We start from the raw sequence: 16,178 nt of genomic DNA, 5'->3' as shown, positions 1-16,178 counted from the left end.
TTATCCAGGGTCTGGGGCTGTCAGAGAATGGATGGGATGAAAGAAACTCAGTGATTTCCAAAAAACCCAAGAGTTGCTGTTTGACCAGAAACCATCTGGTTCATTATCAGCTCCAGTGTTAGCTTTAAAGGAGGTCACACTTCCTATGAAGGAATAGTTCTGTGATCTGGGAATTCTGTCTTCATGGCTTCTGCTTGTTCAGTAGGTCCCTGATCAGGGATACCTTTACCCCACTCTGTTTTGTGTGACAGTTGCTACTGTTTTTTGAACAACAATTCCTGGCAACATAAGTCTTGCCCTGTTACTTCCCAGCTGGATTACTGCAATGAGCTCTGTTGGTGGCTGCCTCTGAAGATGACTTGGAATTTCAGCTAGTGTAAAACAGGACATTACTATGAGAGGCAAGAGCCATTTTAGCAGAATTACACAAGTGGTGGCTGCCTATTTTTTAGAGATTTAGTTCAAACTTCTGGTTATGACCTACAAAGGCCTGCAAGGATCAGGTACAGGCTGCCTTTGGGACAAACTGTTCTAAGCAGAATCTGTGCTATGATTTGACCCTCTGTGGTCAAATCAGAATGAGATGCCTCACATTCCTGCCCCTGAAGAAGCAATGGCTGCTATAGTGTTATAGAACGGCTTGACCCCTGTGGCTCACTTCTTGCCTTTTTGAAACAATGGACACCATAACTTTTCATTACGTCTTTGGAGTTTAATGTTTTTGCTGATACTGTTACAGTTTTAGTTATTTTATGACATGGTCATTTTTTAAATAAATCATTTTTGTTGCTTATACCTAAGCAGCCTAAAGTCTACTAACTTCCAGTAGACCCAATGAAATAAATCAATATGCATGCTTCTTCCAGTTTAAACTTGACATTAACGTACAAATCAGCTCACAGATTTCCTGCAATCTATGCATTCAGATTTTCTTGCCTGTAGCCAGAAAAGAAAGGGGAAGAGAGATAATACTTGCACCCAAATGAGAACAAAGCGTTTTTTTACCGTCCCATTACTCCTCCAAATCCATAGTCTGGCATGTGATCTGTTGGAGACTGGATGTCATTCTTCGATGAGGCTTTGTCATCCAGAAGGGGCCCACTGCTTGCTTCGCTGTCTGCCTTCTGACTAAGGCTGTCAGAAAAAGCATCATCCCTGCGAATTACAAAACCCTTGGTTAGACTGAACTGCCCGAGGGGGGAAAAGCTTATTTATTAATCCATGCCAGCTGGTGGATGGAAAGGGTGATGGGTGTGGTTGAATATTTAGAGGAAAACAGAGTTATCAGAGATATCAGAAAGATTTGGGTTTCTACCCTGCTGCCCATTCATCCTTGAAAACTTTATATAAATCCCTGTACATAACATACAGGGGGACGCAGTGGCGCAGCGGCTTAATGACGCTGAAAGTTGCCGGCCAGAAATGGTCGACGCTTCAGCGGTTCGAGTCCAGCCTTCGCGTTAGCAGGGTGAGCTCCTGTTTCCTCCCCAGTTCCTGTAAACCCAACAGTTCAAAAATTCACGTGAGTAGATAAATGGGTACTCTCACTCCGGTGGGAGGAAAAATGCTGGCGGTGCCTTGCAAAAAGGAGTCGGGAGCAGTTGCCGGTAAGCGCGAAAAACCGCACGCGCCCAAAAAGGGCGCGAAGCAACGGAAACCCCGCCTCCTGCGCTTGCCAGCTGGGCTCTGCTCTAGGAAGGAGGCTCTGGCAAACTACTTCCGAAACACCTTGCCTTGAAAACTGCAAGGACTCGTCCAAGCAGTCACTGCAGAGTCGGTAACAACTGAGCGCAGATTAAAAAAAACAAAAAAACATAACATACAGGCCTAAAACATACTTTCTTTTTCATCTCATTCCTAAGTTTTCTCTTTTCTTGTAGCTAGATGCCAACAAAGTTTACACACTGTGTCCTATAGGATTGGAGTGTATAAATGCAGCACCTAGAGCTACCTAGCTTATTGTAAATTTATAACTGCTTTTTGTAAAGCACTTGTAGATCTTTGGCTGGTATAATTGCTAATTCTTCTCACGGGGTAACAATCAATGTTTAGGATGTCTCCCTAATTTAGTTAGAAGAATATTTCAAAAAGGTAGATGAACAGTAGCAGCTACTACCAGAATCCAGTGAAGCAGATTTGGAAAAAGAAGAATCTTGGTCAGCCTGCTTTTTAAAGGAAAATCTTCCTTAGCTCTTTCAGAGAAAAGGCTTCCACTATTGTCATTATAAATACATTTTTCCTGTTTCAGTGAATGTTGCTTTTTCTTAAAAGGCTCGATTGGCTGCATCACACTGACAACATTGTTTCAAATGTCAATAAGTTTAGCTGTCAATAATGGAATTAGTTGTCAACAATGGAAAGTGTGTCCACAGAGATTGTCTGTATCACAGGCATCCACTAGGGGGTACTACTGGGGGGGCAAGTGATGAAATGGATGACATGACATGACATCATAATGACTTGTATCTGCTATCAGGACACATGTATGAAATGCTGGGGGTTGTGTTTTGACATCCTAACACACATTTTGACATTTTTCATCATCACAATTAGTGGTGGATGCCTATGATCTGTACAAAAATGGGGAAATATAACCAGTGCCTTCCAGCTTTATTGAATTTCAACTCCCATAAGCCCCAGCCAACCTGACTCCCAATAATGGGAGATTTGCTTTAGAACTTCTTGCCTGTATAATTAGAAATCCTGAGGAGCAAAGTGCAAGATTTTATTCTGTCCTGATGACACCTTATATTTTGCAGATAGAACAGAAATTTCTATTCCTAACCTCATTTCATTAACACTTGAGTATGGTGTCCTGTCTGGTTACTCTATATATCAGAATATATCAGAATTGATGCCACTGGATCACAGTAATAATCTAGAAAAATATAAAGACTTGGGCTTTAGATTAAGTTCTGACTTTTGTTATCTTGGCATAACAATTTCCATGAAGCGTTCTCAATTTGAAACTACCCATTGTGATGCAAATGAAAAACCTAGAGAGATGGTCTGGAATTCTTTTCAATTCTGTTTTAAGTGAGACAATTTAACTCCAAGGTTGGTTTTCATTTGGAGAGGCCCTCCCACATTTATTACATTACATATTTTTAAATCACTATGTATTAAAGATGTCTATGTTCTTGGTTATACCCCTAGCACCTGGATTCTATAAAGATTTCAAGAATTGTGGACTTTTTCTGCATATGAATCTGGATAAATGTATTATCACATAATACTGGAATATCTGCACCTGATTTTCAGGAATGGATGAAAAATATATGTTATTTTTCAACAATTCATTTCTGGTGGTTGTGGGGTTTACAAGAGGGCAAGGAAAAGACTTTAAAGCAATTTGGTCTTTTTTATTGGCACTCTTCTGTTTGTAATATAATTCTCAGGCCTTTTTTTCCCCTTTTTCTTATTATGATTATTAATGTTGACCTTACATTATACTGTTAATAGTGTTGCTAATATGTATATTCTTGTTCTACTGATTAGTTGGATACAATAATACAAAGCAGTAAAAACTTCTGGTGGGGATATTATCTCTACCTCTATCTTTTTAACTCCATTCTTTTTTGGCATTGTTGGGTGAAGGTTAAGAGCAAGAGAGATACCTTCAGTTTTGTACTAGCTTAAGGCACTTATTGTACCCCTTTTAAAAATCTCTCCCAAACGGAGCCAATTTTTATATTTTGAAAGCTTTGAGAAGCAAAATGGACAGCACACAAATACATTTCCTCAAGCCTTAGCCCTACCCACTCAGATTAGTCCCCTTTTTCCTCTTTGGTCTGTTAGAAAAAGCAGAAGCTGCAATATTTTCCTTTATTAGTAGAGGCCGTTACAACGGTAAAATAACACACCTTAAAAAAATTAAAAATAAAGGAAAAATATTAATTCAAGTTGTATAGCTGCCCAGAGTCACTTGTTGAGATGGGCAGTTATACAGATTGATTGACTGATTGATTGATGATTGATTGAATGAATGAAAATTGGCTACATCATTTATGGGGTCTAGCTCCTGGAATGTCATAGAAAGCCTTGTACACCCTTCAGGCTGGATAAATTCTCTAGTTTTCTCTCCAGTGTAATTTTTCAAACACAAAAATAGAGCTGCAGAGAGACAGTTTGGACCTCCTCCCACTGAGTGTATCATGTAAATGTTACCTAATTACTAAATAAAAATGTGTTCTGCTTTATCTTTAAAATACTGATTTCTTAATTTTGGGTTGGAAAAGTGGGGGTCGTCTTATACATGGGGGCATCTTATTCATGGAAAAATACGGTAGTCTCCTTCTATAGCTGAATACAAATACATACATGAGAAGCTGTACATTAAAAGTGCCTACTTACATGTCTTGTACCACAATATATTGATGTGGTATGAGGCCATCTATGCCATTATGGCGTCCTTCCCACCAGTCTTCAGATGCCCGGTGATATAAGAGAAGTGAAGCTCCTTTCTTGAAGGATAACTCACGTGGGGACCGTCCAATATAGTCAAACTTTGCAATAGCTTCAATCTGTTCCACTTCTGTTGGGAGAAGAGCAGTAGAAGAAACACCAAATTACAGAGAATTGTTTAAAACTCAATATAATTTGTTTGATGCAGTGAGGTATCCCTGAAATGGCATGAATGTTACTTTACATGAACATCCAAGGACATTTCTGTGAAGGATATTTTTGCTACTTTCCCTAGGAAACAGAATGCTAATTGGCTCCTTAATGTTAAGGTACTACAGAGTAACATAAGCGTATGAGTGAAAGAAGGAAGAGGAAATAGTAGACAGCTGGGACAAGATTCCCTGTATTTTGAAGAATTGAAATTTGGGGGAAAAATCTTAGAGACGCCAGGAAGTAAGAAGTAAGCTTAAATCCCTCAGGAGGCAAAGTGGGGAATTTGCTACCATGGCAGTGTTTTGACTGAATGAAATCAAATAAATGTTTCAAATATTCTTGTGTGCATTAGTGACTGACTGGTTCAGCATTTTATATGATTACAGATATAATTAGTTCATTTACCTGTAAAATTTCCATCCTGCTTTTCATTGATAATTAGTTCAAATAGTCTTAACAGTGAAAAATAATCTGGTGAGGAGACAGGATGGTAGCCAATCACTTAGACAGAAACTAGCCAACAGAAGCAACATGTACTGTTTTTGTTCTACTACTACCTCTGACACTGTTAGAAGACTTGAAAGACCAGGTTAGGGACAGATCACCATGGAGAAAAACTATCTATGTAGTAAAATACTTGGGCACTGTTTTGACTAATATGAACTGTATGTTATTTCAAAATAACTATGTCAAGATATGGAATGAAATTAAGATGGATTTACTAGGATAGGAAAAGTTACAATTATTATTGTTTGGAAGAATTTCTGTAGTAAAAATGAATGTGCTACCTGATGTTTTTATTTCAAACAACACCTGTCTTGAAAAATGATGTACCTTTTAAGCAATGGCAAAGAGATATAGCCAGATTTATATGATAGGGGAAGAAACCAAGGGTTAAATATAACATTTTTCAAGATGCAAAGGAAAGAGGAGGACTAGTATTGCCTGATTTTAAATTGTATTTTGCAGCCTGCTGTTTAGTTTGGATGAAAAGTGGGCACTGTGGAGAAATAAGAGAATGTTAGAATTAGAAAGATACAATCTGAGATTTGGGTGGCATGGCTTTCTACAGTATGATAAAGTTAAAGTTAATGTAGATTTTAAAAATCAGTATGTTAGGAGTGCCATATTAAAAATATAGAATAGATATAAACTCAAGCTGTGCCCAAAAATACCTTTATTGGTTTCAGCACAAGAAGCATTTTATAGAAAAGAAACAGCTGGAAAATAGTGGGAAACAGAATGGTTAACATATGAAGATTTGTTAGTACAGGAAAATGGAGAACTTAAGGTGAAGTCAAGAGAACAACTGACTGCAGAGGGATTTAGTTTTCAATGGTTTTCATATGCACAATTAACAGAAAGATTTAATATAGATAAAAAGGTAATTGGAATTGAACCAAGACAGAATTTGAAACTGAGCTATGTACAAATGATGAATATGTGATTGCTAAAATGTATACACTTTTGTTGAGATTTGAAATGGAAGAAGAACAAGTTGAAAAGTGCATGATAAAATGGGCTAAGAATTTTGGGTATAATATACAGATAGACCAATGGGAGAGAATGTGGCTAAAAGATTTGAAATTCACATTGTGTTATAATTTAAGAGAGATCTTTTATAAAATGATGTATTGTTGGTATGTGACACCAGAGAAATTAGCTAAGATGTATAAAGGTACTTCTAGTCAATGTTGGAAATGTGAAAAACATGAAGGGATATTTTACTATGCATGGTGGATTTGTGAAAAAGCCAAAAAAAAAAATGGACACAAATATATATGATGATACAAAGAATTTTAAAGATCAATATTCAGATGAAATTAGAACTTTTTTATTGGGACTTATGGATAGTCAATTAGGAAAGACTCATGGAAGATTGGTTTTGTATATGGTAACTGCAGCAAGACTAATATTTGCATAAAGAGGGCGAAATACTGAAATACCTATGCAGGAGTGAATTCTGAAGATGGCAGAATTTGCAGAAATGGCAAAATTGACCTGTTTGATCAGGGATAAAACAATAAGTACTTTTATAAAAGATTGGAAATCTTTTATGGACTTTTTGCTGAAAATGAAAAAAAATGAAATGGTGATTTTTAAATATGCTGATTAAAAAGGGTTGAAGGGAAAAAGGGAACCATGGAGTCCTTCAGGTTCTCTGAGCTTGGTTGTTTTCTTGCAAACATTTCGTTACCCAGCTAGGTAACATTTTCAGGGAACCATGTAATATAATCTTAAAGAGATAATAAGTCTGTAACTGCTGTAAAGAAGATTGGAAGTTGCTTCTTTAAATATCTTTTTCTTTTTCTCTCTGTATTGTTTCTTGCACTTTTTGTTTTATCTTTTTTCTTTTTCTTAACTCTAGCTAGATGGATGGATGGATGGATGGATGGATGGATGGATGGATGGATGGATGATGGATGATAGACAGACAGACAGACAGACAGACAGACAAGGTATTATGTGGTCACTAAGAATCAACCCCAACTTGATGGCACATAATCAAATCGATCATGATGAAATTCTAATAAAATTTGTTTACCAGAGACAAAGATGGGCATATATATCCTGAGTAAGAATTCTTTTTCAAACTATCTTCAACTTTCTTTTTTAAATCTATAGTCTATTTCCAGTCAAAAGTGGCTTTAAAATAAAAATACTCAGGTTTATGAGTTTAAATCTATTTATGCCATTAGACATAATCCTCAAAATATATCTCCATAGCCAGAAGAAATTTGTACAGGACTATCAAATGCTAGCAATAAACAGTTCTGTGTACTATGTAGTATCATCTCTTTGATACACTCCTGGCTGTCTGCTGTTCAAACCAGAATCCTGAACAATATGAACCTTAATCAGATCCAGCAGAACAATTTTAATGTTCTTGTATGCTTAAAGGTAGAAAGCAATTCAGAAACAGAAATAATTCATGAATTATTGTCTCTCCTGGTACAGCAATATTGAGAAAAGCCCCTTAATCTAGATCAGCTTTCCCCTCTACATTTTCTGCTAAAATGCTCTTTAACATCAGCTGGGTATAATGGGAATTGTAACCCTAAATGTATGAAGAGCAGCATTTGGGAAACATTGTCTTAGACCATGTGACTTTGTGTGGTCCAAATGAAGTGACATTTAATAGTAATATGTAGTCTCAAGATGGCCTTCCAAAAATGGCCACACAATCTAGATAAAATACCTAATTCCTCACCAGTGCACTGGACCAGGTATGTGGAATTAGACTCAGAGAGGTTATATAAATTCATAAAATAAAACAGCTCTTCCTCTCCACGCTTCTCTTATGGTTAATCACCCAGAAACTCCAATCAAAACTATTAACAGAATCATTCAGGCATAAAATTGCCTAAATGGAAGCTTGCTTGCTTCGACTTTTTCAGTCAAGAAAGGCTTTTTGTCACTAACACTGAAAAATGAAGGTTGACATCACCCTGCTCCTTTTAAACATTCATCTTCAATTAGCTGACTTATCCTTTTCTCCTCTTATGCCCTTAGTTCCAACAAACAATTATGTCAATTTCCCCATATCTTGTATTGGTAAGGCACTGGATTGAGATATTCACAACACTGAGGAGAAAGTATTAATGGAACTAAAAACCATAAAAATAAATGGACCAGAGGCATGCTAAGTTCAAGCAATCTACAGGATTCTGGAACAAAGTTCCCTAAATTGTGAAATAAGCCAATTTAAACATTTGTTTCTAGGCGTATTATTTTTCATGATGTCCAAATCAACTTGTGCAGGGGGTGTGTGATTAAATAAGTATATTGTGTGTGTTTTTATGTGCAGGATATATAGAAAAACTGTGCTCTAAAGGTTAGCATACAAAAATAAATGAACATAAATATAAATATAACATGAAATGAGGGAATTAAACTGCATTTCTCAGAATTTTACTATTTTATCCTATTTTAATTTTTTGAACTGAAAATAATTTTTGTGAGGCAGAGAGAGAAAGATGTGTCAAAAATATTTAATTGGGATATTATTTCCCATTCTGTTCAATGATGCGAGAAGAGATGACGTTATCCAGCAGCTTCATGTAGATATTAAACAGGATGAGGAAGAAGGGAGAGCCCTGAGGCACCCCACAAAGCAGGGGCCTAAGGCTCAGCTGCTCCCCTCCCATCGACACCAACTGGAACCAGCCTTGGAGGAAGGAGGAGAACCACCGCAAAATGGTCCCCTCCACTCCCAGCCCCCTCAGCTGGTCAGTGGTACTGAAGGCCACTGAGAGATCAAGAAGAACCAGAATGGATTCACCACCTCCTTCCCAAGCTTATCACAGATCATTGACAAGCGCAACCAAAGCTATCTCAGTGCTACACCCCAGTCTGAACTCTGACTGGAAAGGGTTTGGCTATCTGCTTTCTCCAGGGCCCTCTAAAGCTGGAGACCAACCACCTTCTCAACACCCTTCCCTAAAAAGGGAAGGTTGGAGACTAAATAGAAATTGTCCAGATCAGCTGGATCCAAGGATGGTGTCTTGAGGAGGGGGCACGCTGCCACCTCTTTCAGAGATGATGGAACCACCCCCCTCTCAAAGAAGCATTTACCACTACATAGATCCACCCACATACCCCCTCCCTGGAGGCTATAACCAACCATGAGGCACATGGATCTAATATAAACAGATGTTGCATCCCAACAATAAGCTTGATCAGGTTCATGGCTGTCATGGTGGCCATCAACTCCTGCACTGTCTCCAAGTCTGCCCCCAAGTATGGCTAATTAAAGTCCCCCAAGACCATAGGTCTGGGGAATTTCACCACCATGGAGTATTGATTGATTGATTGATTGATTGAATTTCTCTCCCCTACATGCCATATGTATGTAAGTAACTGTTGTGATAATAGCCCTCAATAAATCCAGGAAACAAAAGTAGACTGTACAGTAAGGGAATGTCTGACTGAGAGGCCTTGTGGTTACCACTTGACATAAAACCAAGTGAAAACTCTGACAAGTCTCACCAGTTTCAAAATGCTGTCAGTTATATCTTTTCATACATTTATAGATTGCTTTTTATTATTTTCTTCCTGGGAAACACATTATAAACTAGAAATATAAGTTGTAAATGTCCTTGAAGATCAAGACTTATTTTCAAAGAGCATTTTTCCATTTCCTTTTCCTCCTAGAAAACTGGAGCTACATAAAATAACAATCAATCTGGAGGTGTCACTTTCATGTCAAATAGAAAAAGAGAATGCTAGCTTATTAAGCGGGCTATAAGAGTAACTTCCTTGGAATGCAATTGTGACAGCAACGCGTAGTGCAGGAAGATCTCACGTGGCCTACTTTGATTATACATCTTTCAAGGCATTTTATTATATCTACTGGCAGTGTCAAAGGCAGAGAGACATCCTTCCTTGCAAACAGCCATATGTTAATCCATGGAAATTTGATTAGTTATTAAATGCACGTTAGTGTTTCGCCATGTAAATGTTGATAGCTTTTCTTAGACGCAATTTTCCATGGCTTGTTTCTACACTTACCATCATCGCTGGTGTGTGGCTCTGTACCATTGTCATGATCTCCTTCATCAATAGTTCCTGGCTCACTGTGTGGGCTATCACTGGAATCAAAAGTAGAATAAATAAATATACTCAAGTTTTAAAAATGGAGAAAAAAGGGAAGAGAGATGTGAACTCCTTACTAATAAGTAAATGCAGGAAACTTCAAATGGCTCTGGACGCAGTTTCAGAATTGCAAAATTGGAACATCTCATGCTTTATAAAAACTGCAATGCCCATGAGAATGTTTTCATCTTAAAAAAATATTTAAAAGAATATCCTAGATTAATATGAATTCTACCAGGATTAGTTTGCAATTTTACCTTCAGCACTTCTCCTACTACCACATTTTCTACTTCCACTGTATCTGCATTGCTGAATAAATATCTTGCTGTTTACTGCTCCTCCTATCATTCTTTCTCCAGGCAGTAAAAGCAACAGGGATGGGTGGCACTGCCAGTAGCCAAATATAATACCATCGGAGATCTTACTCATCATGCTTCACTCCAGAAAATGACACAACTTTGGCATAGTTGGGTGAGTTCTGAAAGTGCCAGGACAGCCCTAAGCCACAGTTTACACTGCCATGACTTTACTGCTATGGGAGAAAATGTTTTTAATTTTTTCCCCGACTGTGGCAAGCTGAATGCCTTGTTGGAAAGATATACAGTCCTTTCTCAGAAATAAGCACATGCGTGAGAGTTGAGTGATGTCTGACAGTGGTGGCACCCTGGGGCAGCATCTATCAGATGAGAGCTTTGAACATGAACAAAAGGGCCATTGCCACATACTTCAGTCCAAAGAGGTCGGAAGAGCCCTTTTTGAAGCAGCCATCAGATACAAGAGTTGTGGGCAGTAAAGGACAGGCTCTGCCTACTTGTGCTGCTCCAAGTCCCACTGATTCCCTGGGCTAAAGGGCTTCCCTTGTCTCATGGTAGGATTGACCCTGCTTCCTACTCTTTTCTATTTTGTGCAGTTATTAAAAAGAGTTCTTTAAAGATATCAGTGCTAAATCAAACAACAGTCTAAATAGTTTTTGTGGAACTTGCTTATTATTTATTTGTTTTACATATTTCTATCTCACTGCGATCTCTCTAATATATATGTCCAAAGGATGAAAATTAGGAATGAAGGCATGAATCCATATTCTCCCATTTTCCAGAACTAAAGTGCTAATTATGTAGCAGAAGACTGATGATCAATTAATGGGTTCATTCTGAGAAACTGACTTGGCTATTATCTGCTAGCCACATTCCCCACCTTAGCAGGATAGGAACATCTGTTTTGTGTTTGAGAAGATATTCTAAGCTGACATAATAGGAAACACAGTCCTTGTGGGCTAGTCCCATTTTATATAACAGATCTAATGGAAATAGACATTCATTGATCTGTTCCTTAGATTTTATTCTGTCACAAAAGCCCATTAAGAATGCACTGGTGCCTGGAAAGCAGGAGCTAGACAGCACGAGACAAACTGTCATTGCTATCATCACCATCTGCTCCTGCTGTTATTTGTTCCCATTCCTGCTAACAATTATTTTAAGGAAAAGCTGCTTTCTGAGCAGGATTGAGAAAGAGATTCACCCAAAGTTTACCATCATCCTAAGTGGCTTCTGTCACCAGTTACAATTGCCTTTTCCTCTCAAGAGCAGCCATCTTAAGTTCTACTTCATCGCTACAGAAACCAGGAAGGAGGGGTCCTGGGGACAAGTCACCTTCTAGAATAAAGTGATTATAAGTTGCCCCAGAAAGTGGGCCAAAGACCTTGTAGAAGATTACATGAAAAACTGCTGGAAACCTGTTGAAACAGTTGGCATCTACACCTTACAGTCTCCTTCAGGTCATGGTCAACTCCTTATGTCTTCATGGATGCATTTATACAGTTTTCTTGGCAACAACATGGAAGTGGTGAGGAGCTTTCAGGATGAACGGCCATGGTTTAGTTTTCTGGTGTGCTGTTTAATTAGGATACCAGAAAACTAGACTACAGTGATTCAGCCAGAAAGCTCATCACTGCTTGATTGACATGAACTGTGAAAGCCTATACCAGAATATGAAAGTGGCTTACCATTGCCTCCTTTTAGGGTGTTTTATGGAGTCCCTAGTCTAACTTACAGTCCTGAGATTCCTATGCAGTTATACAGAACTACATAGAATACAGGGAGGTAAATATAAGGAAATCTTTGTGGAAAAATAGACCTTTAGGCTAGGGATTGGTTTTGGTTTTGATCTTAGCTTCATTACAGTTTAACACACACACACACACATATATATATATTTATTATTCTTTCTTAGTTTTTTCCCCCAAGATTGCTTCATTCATATATACTTACCTGGAAGCAAGTCCCACTGAACTCAACAGGGCTTATTTCTGAGTAGACGTGTATAGGATTTAATTGTTAGCTTTGGGAATAATTATCAGTTTAGTGTAATTGCTAAGCCCATCAAGACAATGAACTGTTAAATAAGAGTGAACTGTAAAATAAACAAAATAAATGCTTTTAAGAACCTTCACTGTTTGTTCTAATGCAAGCAATGCTTTCATGACTGTGCTCAATAATTAAAGTCTAACCCACCCCTTGGAAACCTGGTGCCTTCTAGAAGTTTTGGACTTCAGCTACCATGAACTGCAACCAGTAAGAGTTGTGGCAGCTGTAATCACCAGGAACTACAAAAAGACCTGATCTCACCTATGGACAAAGTATCATATAGCCAGGAAACAGTCTCTAATCAATTTTTGTTCAAAATACTGTGAAGCTGATGGAAAAGATGACTCCGGTAATGGGTATAAGATGAAAGGAGGATTACAGTTATTCTGTCTAAACTAGGGTTAGGAAACCCTTGGCTGACATATTGTCCCCAGCAACCCATCTGCAATGCCCAAAGCCTCACCAAAGTGAAGGAGAAAATGCAGTTTCCAGACTGAAAGGTTTTGCCACCTGTGTCTAAACAAATCTTACTAATGCATCAAAACATTCCTCAAATCACCAAAATGTGTGCTAAAGATTACAACTCTTGATAGCGTCATGTACATGGATGTATATATTTGGATCATTGCCGATGTATTTCTTCTTGCTGGAATCAGCACTATAAGTACTAAAAGGCAAATCATTGAAGCAAAGAAGGTGGCAAGAGATTGGTAGCTTCAAAGAATAAGACAGAACTCCACATTTGGAGAACACAAACTAGTATCAGTTGACTGAGACCAATGGCAGGAGAGACTTATAGATTAAGGAAGAACACGGGTTTCCCCTGTGGAAAGAAGAATGCTGGACTGGATGGAACTGGTTTCAGGCAATCTCTACTTATGTTCTCAAAGGACCTGAAAATGAATTAGGCTCTAACCTCCTTTGGGCTCCTACACTCCAGCAGCACAACATTGTCTGAAATCTTCCTGGGCAACCAAGAGATTTAGAAACAAAAATAATTATTCCTTATACTTCATACATATACAACAATCCATTCCAGTTTGGCCAGAGAAATCACCCTGCATCATCTCGCTATTTAAATTAAGAACACCTGAAATAAGCATCCCGTACTTAAATAAGAAGAAATTCCTAAGCTTCTTAAGATGCTACAGGCATATATTTCATTCCTAAGTTTCTTACCAGTACTCTTCCCCACCAGTCATGCATTTTTCATAAACAGGTCCTTCCAGTTCCCTGAGGGTAGGGAAGATGGCCTCATGATTGATTATGATGGTTTTGATGACCTCATTGACATGAGCCTGGCAGGACACTGGATCCTGCCCATCTGGAATATGCATCAAAGTTGGTCCGAAGCAGATGGCTAGATTGTAGGGATCCATCATGTTCTCATCACTGTATTGCGACAAGCTGCAAATACAAGTAACCCACAGCTACGACACCAAGCTTCAATTATTACACATATAGTGCTCTACATGCATTTCCTCCAGCTGGGCAAAAGGCAACAATTACAAGTAATGATGGACAAGTGATACCCCTCCCTTTTGCCCAGTGCTAGGTTTGAGGAAAAAGAGAACACTGAAAGGGAAAGAGTATTGACCAGGGAAGGCTATTTATAGCTCCATTCAAAGTAAACAGCTAAAGAAAATGCTCACTGGTTAAGGAAAGCAAAGAGGTATCTCATGACAATGACGACAGCTCGTGGCAAGGTAATGATGATTTGCTGGATCTGGTGCACTCTTTCTGCAGGGTTTTCAACTTCTGTAAATAAAAATGATATATGTGTTCAGGTTCAACCACTCATTTATTTATTTATATGTACGTACATCCCAACTTTTGTATACTGTACGCTGGACTTGAGGCAGTTCACAAGGACAAAAATGACAACAGACCAACTCAAGAAAATTCTGTTGACTGGGTTTTTTACAGACACAGTCAAGACAAGTAACCTGAAAGCCAATCTCCCAAAACTATCTCCTATGCTGTGGGACAGGTGCTTCTCTTTGCACATCAAGCTGCCATTTTTCAGACAAGTAGAAAATATTTATAAAATGTCAAATAAAGGTACACAGTAATCCAACAGCAGACCTGAGAAGAGATGCTATGTACAATATTCACTATATTATTAGGTGACAAAATTAAAATTAGAAATGAGCAAACACTGACCAAAATATGAGGTTTGGATCTAAGTCCAGCCATTCATCTTAGACTAATTTGGGGACCTGGTTCAAGAAGATAAAAATGTTCATAGCAAATAAACTGGGCAGAGGATGGGGATGGCGGTACTTCTTCTGTTTGTCACTACTGGATAAAATTTGCAGATTAATGTGGCTTCAGAGGTTCTTTTTTTAAAAAAAAGAAAAGAAAAGGCAAATATTTATTTATATGTTCCAACAAAAATTACATAAAAGGACCTAACCTGAAGGGAACACACCTGCCAGATACAAAATGAATTGGCTCGAGAATTGTTGTTTACCTTTTAGATCTCGGGGTTTTGTTGTGTTTTAAAGCAGTGTTTCTCAACACTCTGCAACTTCAAGATGTGTGGACTTCGACTCCCAGAATTCCCTAGCCAGCATGTTTTAAATGATGCACTTATCCTCTTCTTTGAATGTATGTATTTGTTTGTGGACAATGGTTACTTTGGGAATAGTATACTATTTCTTCAAGATTTGTGTATAAATTCTGTTCATGAGACTTAGTGAGATAGGATGCAGGGCCAAATAGCTCAGTCTTGAAAGAGTAGCCCGCTGTACATAGAACTTTTTGTTGTGTGTATGTTAATTACACAATACTACTTATACAGTATTATACAATAATACTGTTCCAGCATACATACAAATTCGACTTAAGGACAGGCCTTGGGAACAGAACTCATTCTTAAACTGGGGACTACCTGTATATGTAATCTTTAGAAGCAATAAAGATGCCTTTTTAAAATGTTGCTTAAAGTAATCATCAGAACTATTAAAAACGACATGCAGCATAGAAATAAATATCAAAGCATTTGCACTATTTCAAAATGTTTTTTGTGGAAGTGGAATCTTCAAATTTGGAATGGGGGATGATTTGGTTTTCCTTCCCATCTCAATTTTTGGAGCTTTTTCTTTCTTTCTTTGTAATATGTATGAACAAATCATAAGGATCTCCCTTAGGTAAGGAACTTGCAAAATTTCAGAAAGTGTGACAGGAATTGTAATGAATAAAAACCATCTAGGCCTTTAATCACAGCAGGTAGGTTTTCACTGCTGCAATTGCTTGGTGAAATGACTTATGGGACTGCCTTGTAACTTCACCCTGAATATGTGGTGAAGTTTCAGTAGCCTTACTGTTAGCTTCTTCAGAGCATATCTGAAACTGAACTCAGTAACAGCTGTCATGTCCTTATCTACTGCTTATGCTCGGTGAAGCAGAACGTCTACAAATAAGCACTGCCAGTAGGATGACAGTTGATTCATCATCTCTATTTAAATTATGTGTCTGTTTATAAATTCCTATTGTCTCTCTATTAATTCTGCAGAAATTACCGGTTTCATCATGCCAGGAGGCTAATGTTCTCCAGGTTTATTTTATGGTATGGCCCCCTGTGATTAGTGTGTTTTCAAA

The 16,178-nt window shown here is 38.0% G+C and overlaps 1 protein-coding gene across 1 annotated transcript in view; it reads right to left on the bottom strand.

Moving 5' to 3' along the window:
• Nucleotides 1-16,178, bottom strand: part of SRGAP3 (SLIT-ROBO Rho GTPase activating protein 3) — a 208,621-nt gene that overhangs the window by 14,321 nt on the left and 178,122 nt on the right. Inside the window, exons 16-20 of the mRNA XM_088134308.1 lie at nt 14,228-14,333; nt 13,755-13,982; nt 10,129-10,208; nt 4,354-4,534; nt 1,006-1,155 (exon numbers count right to left, since the gene is read on the bottom strand). Of these exons, the coding sequence (XP_087990434.1) occupies nt 1,006-1,155; nt 4,354-4,534; nt 10,129-10,208; nt 13,755-13,982; nt 14,228-14,333 (745 nt within the window). The remainder of the gene's footprint in view (nt 1-1,005; nt 1,156-4,353; nt 4,535-10,128; nt 10,209-13,754; nt 13,983-14,227; nt 14,334-16,178) is intronic.

Source organism: Python bivittatus, unplaced genomic scaffold (assembly GCF_059951505.1).
Source record: "Python bivittatus isolate LINGU-HERP-01145 unplaced genomic scaffold, Pbiv_v1 ctg000080_np1212, whole genome shotgun sequence".
NCBI classification, from domain to species: Eukaryota; Metazoa; Chordata; class Lepidosauria; order Squamata; family Pythonidae; genus Python; species Python bivittatus.
This window is presented reverse-complemented; position numbering and strand designations above follow the sequence as displayed.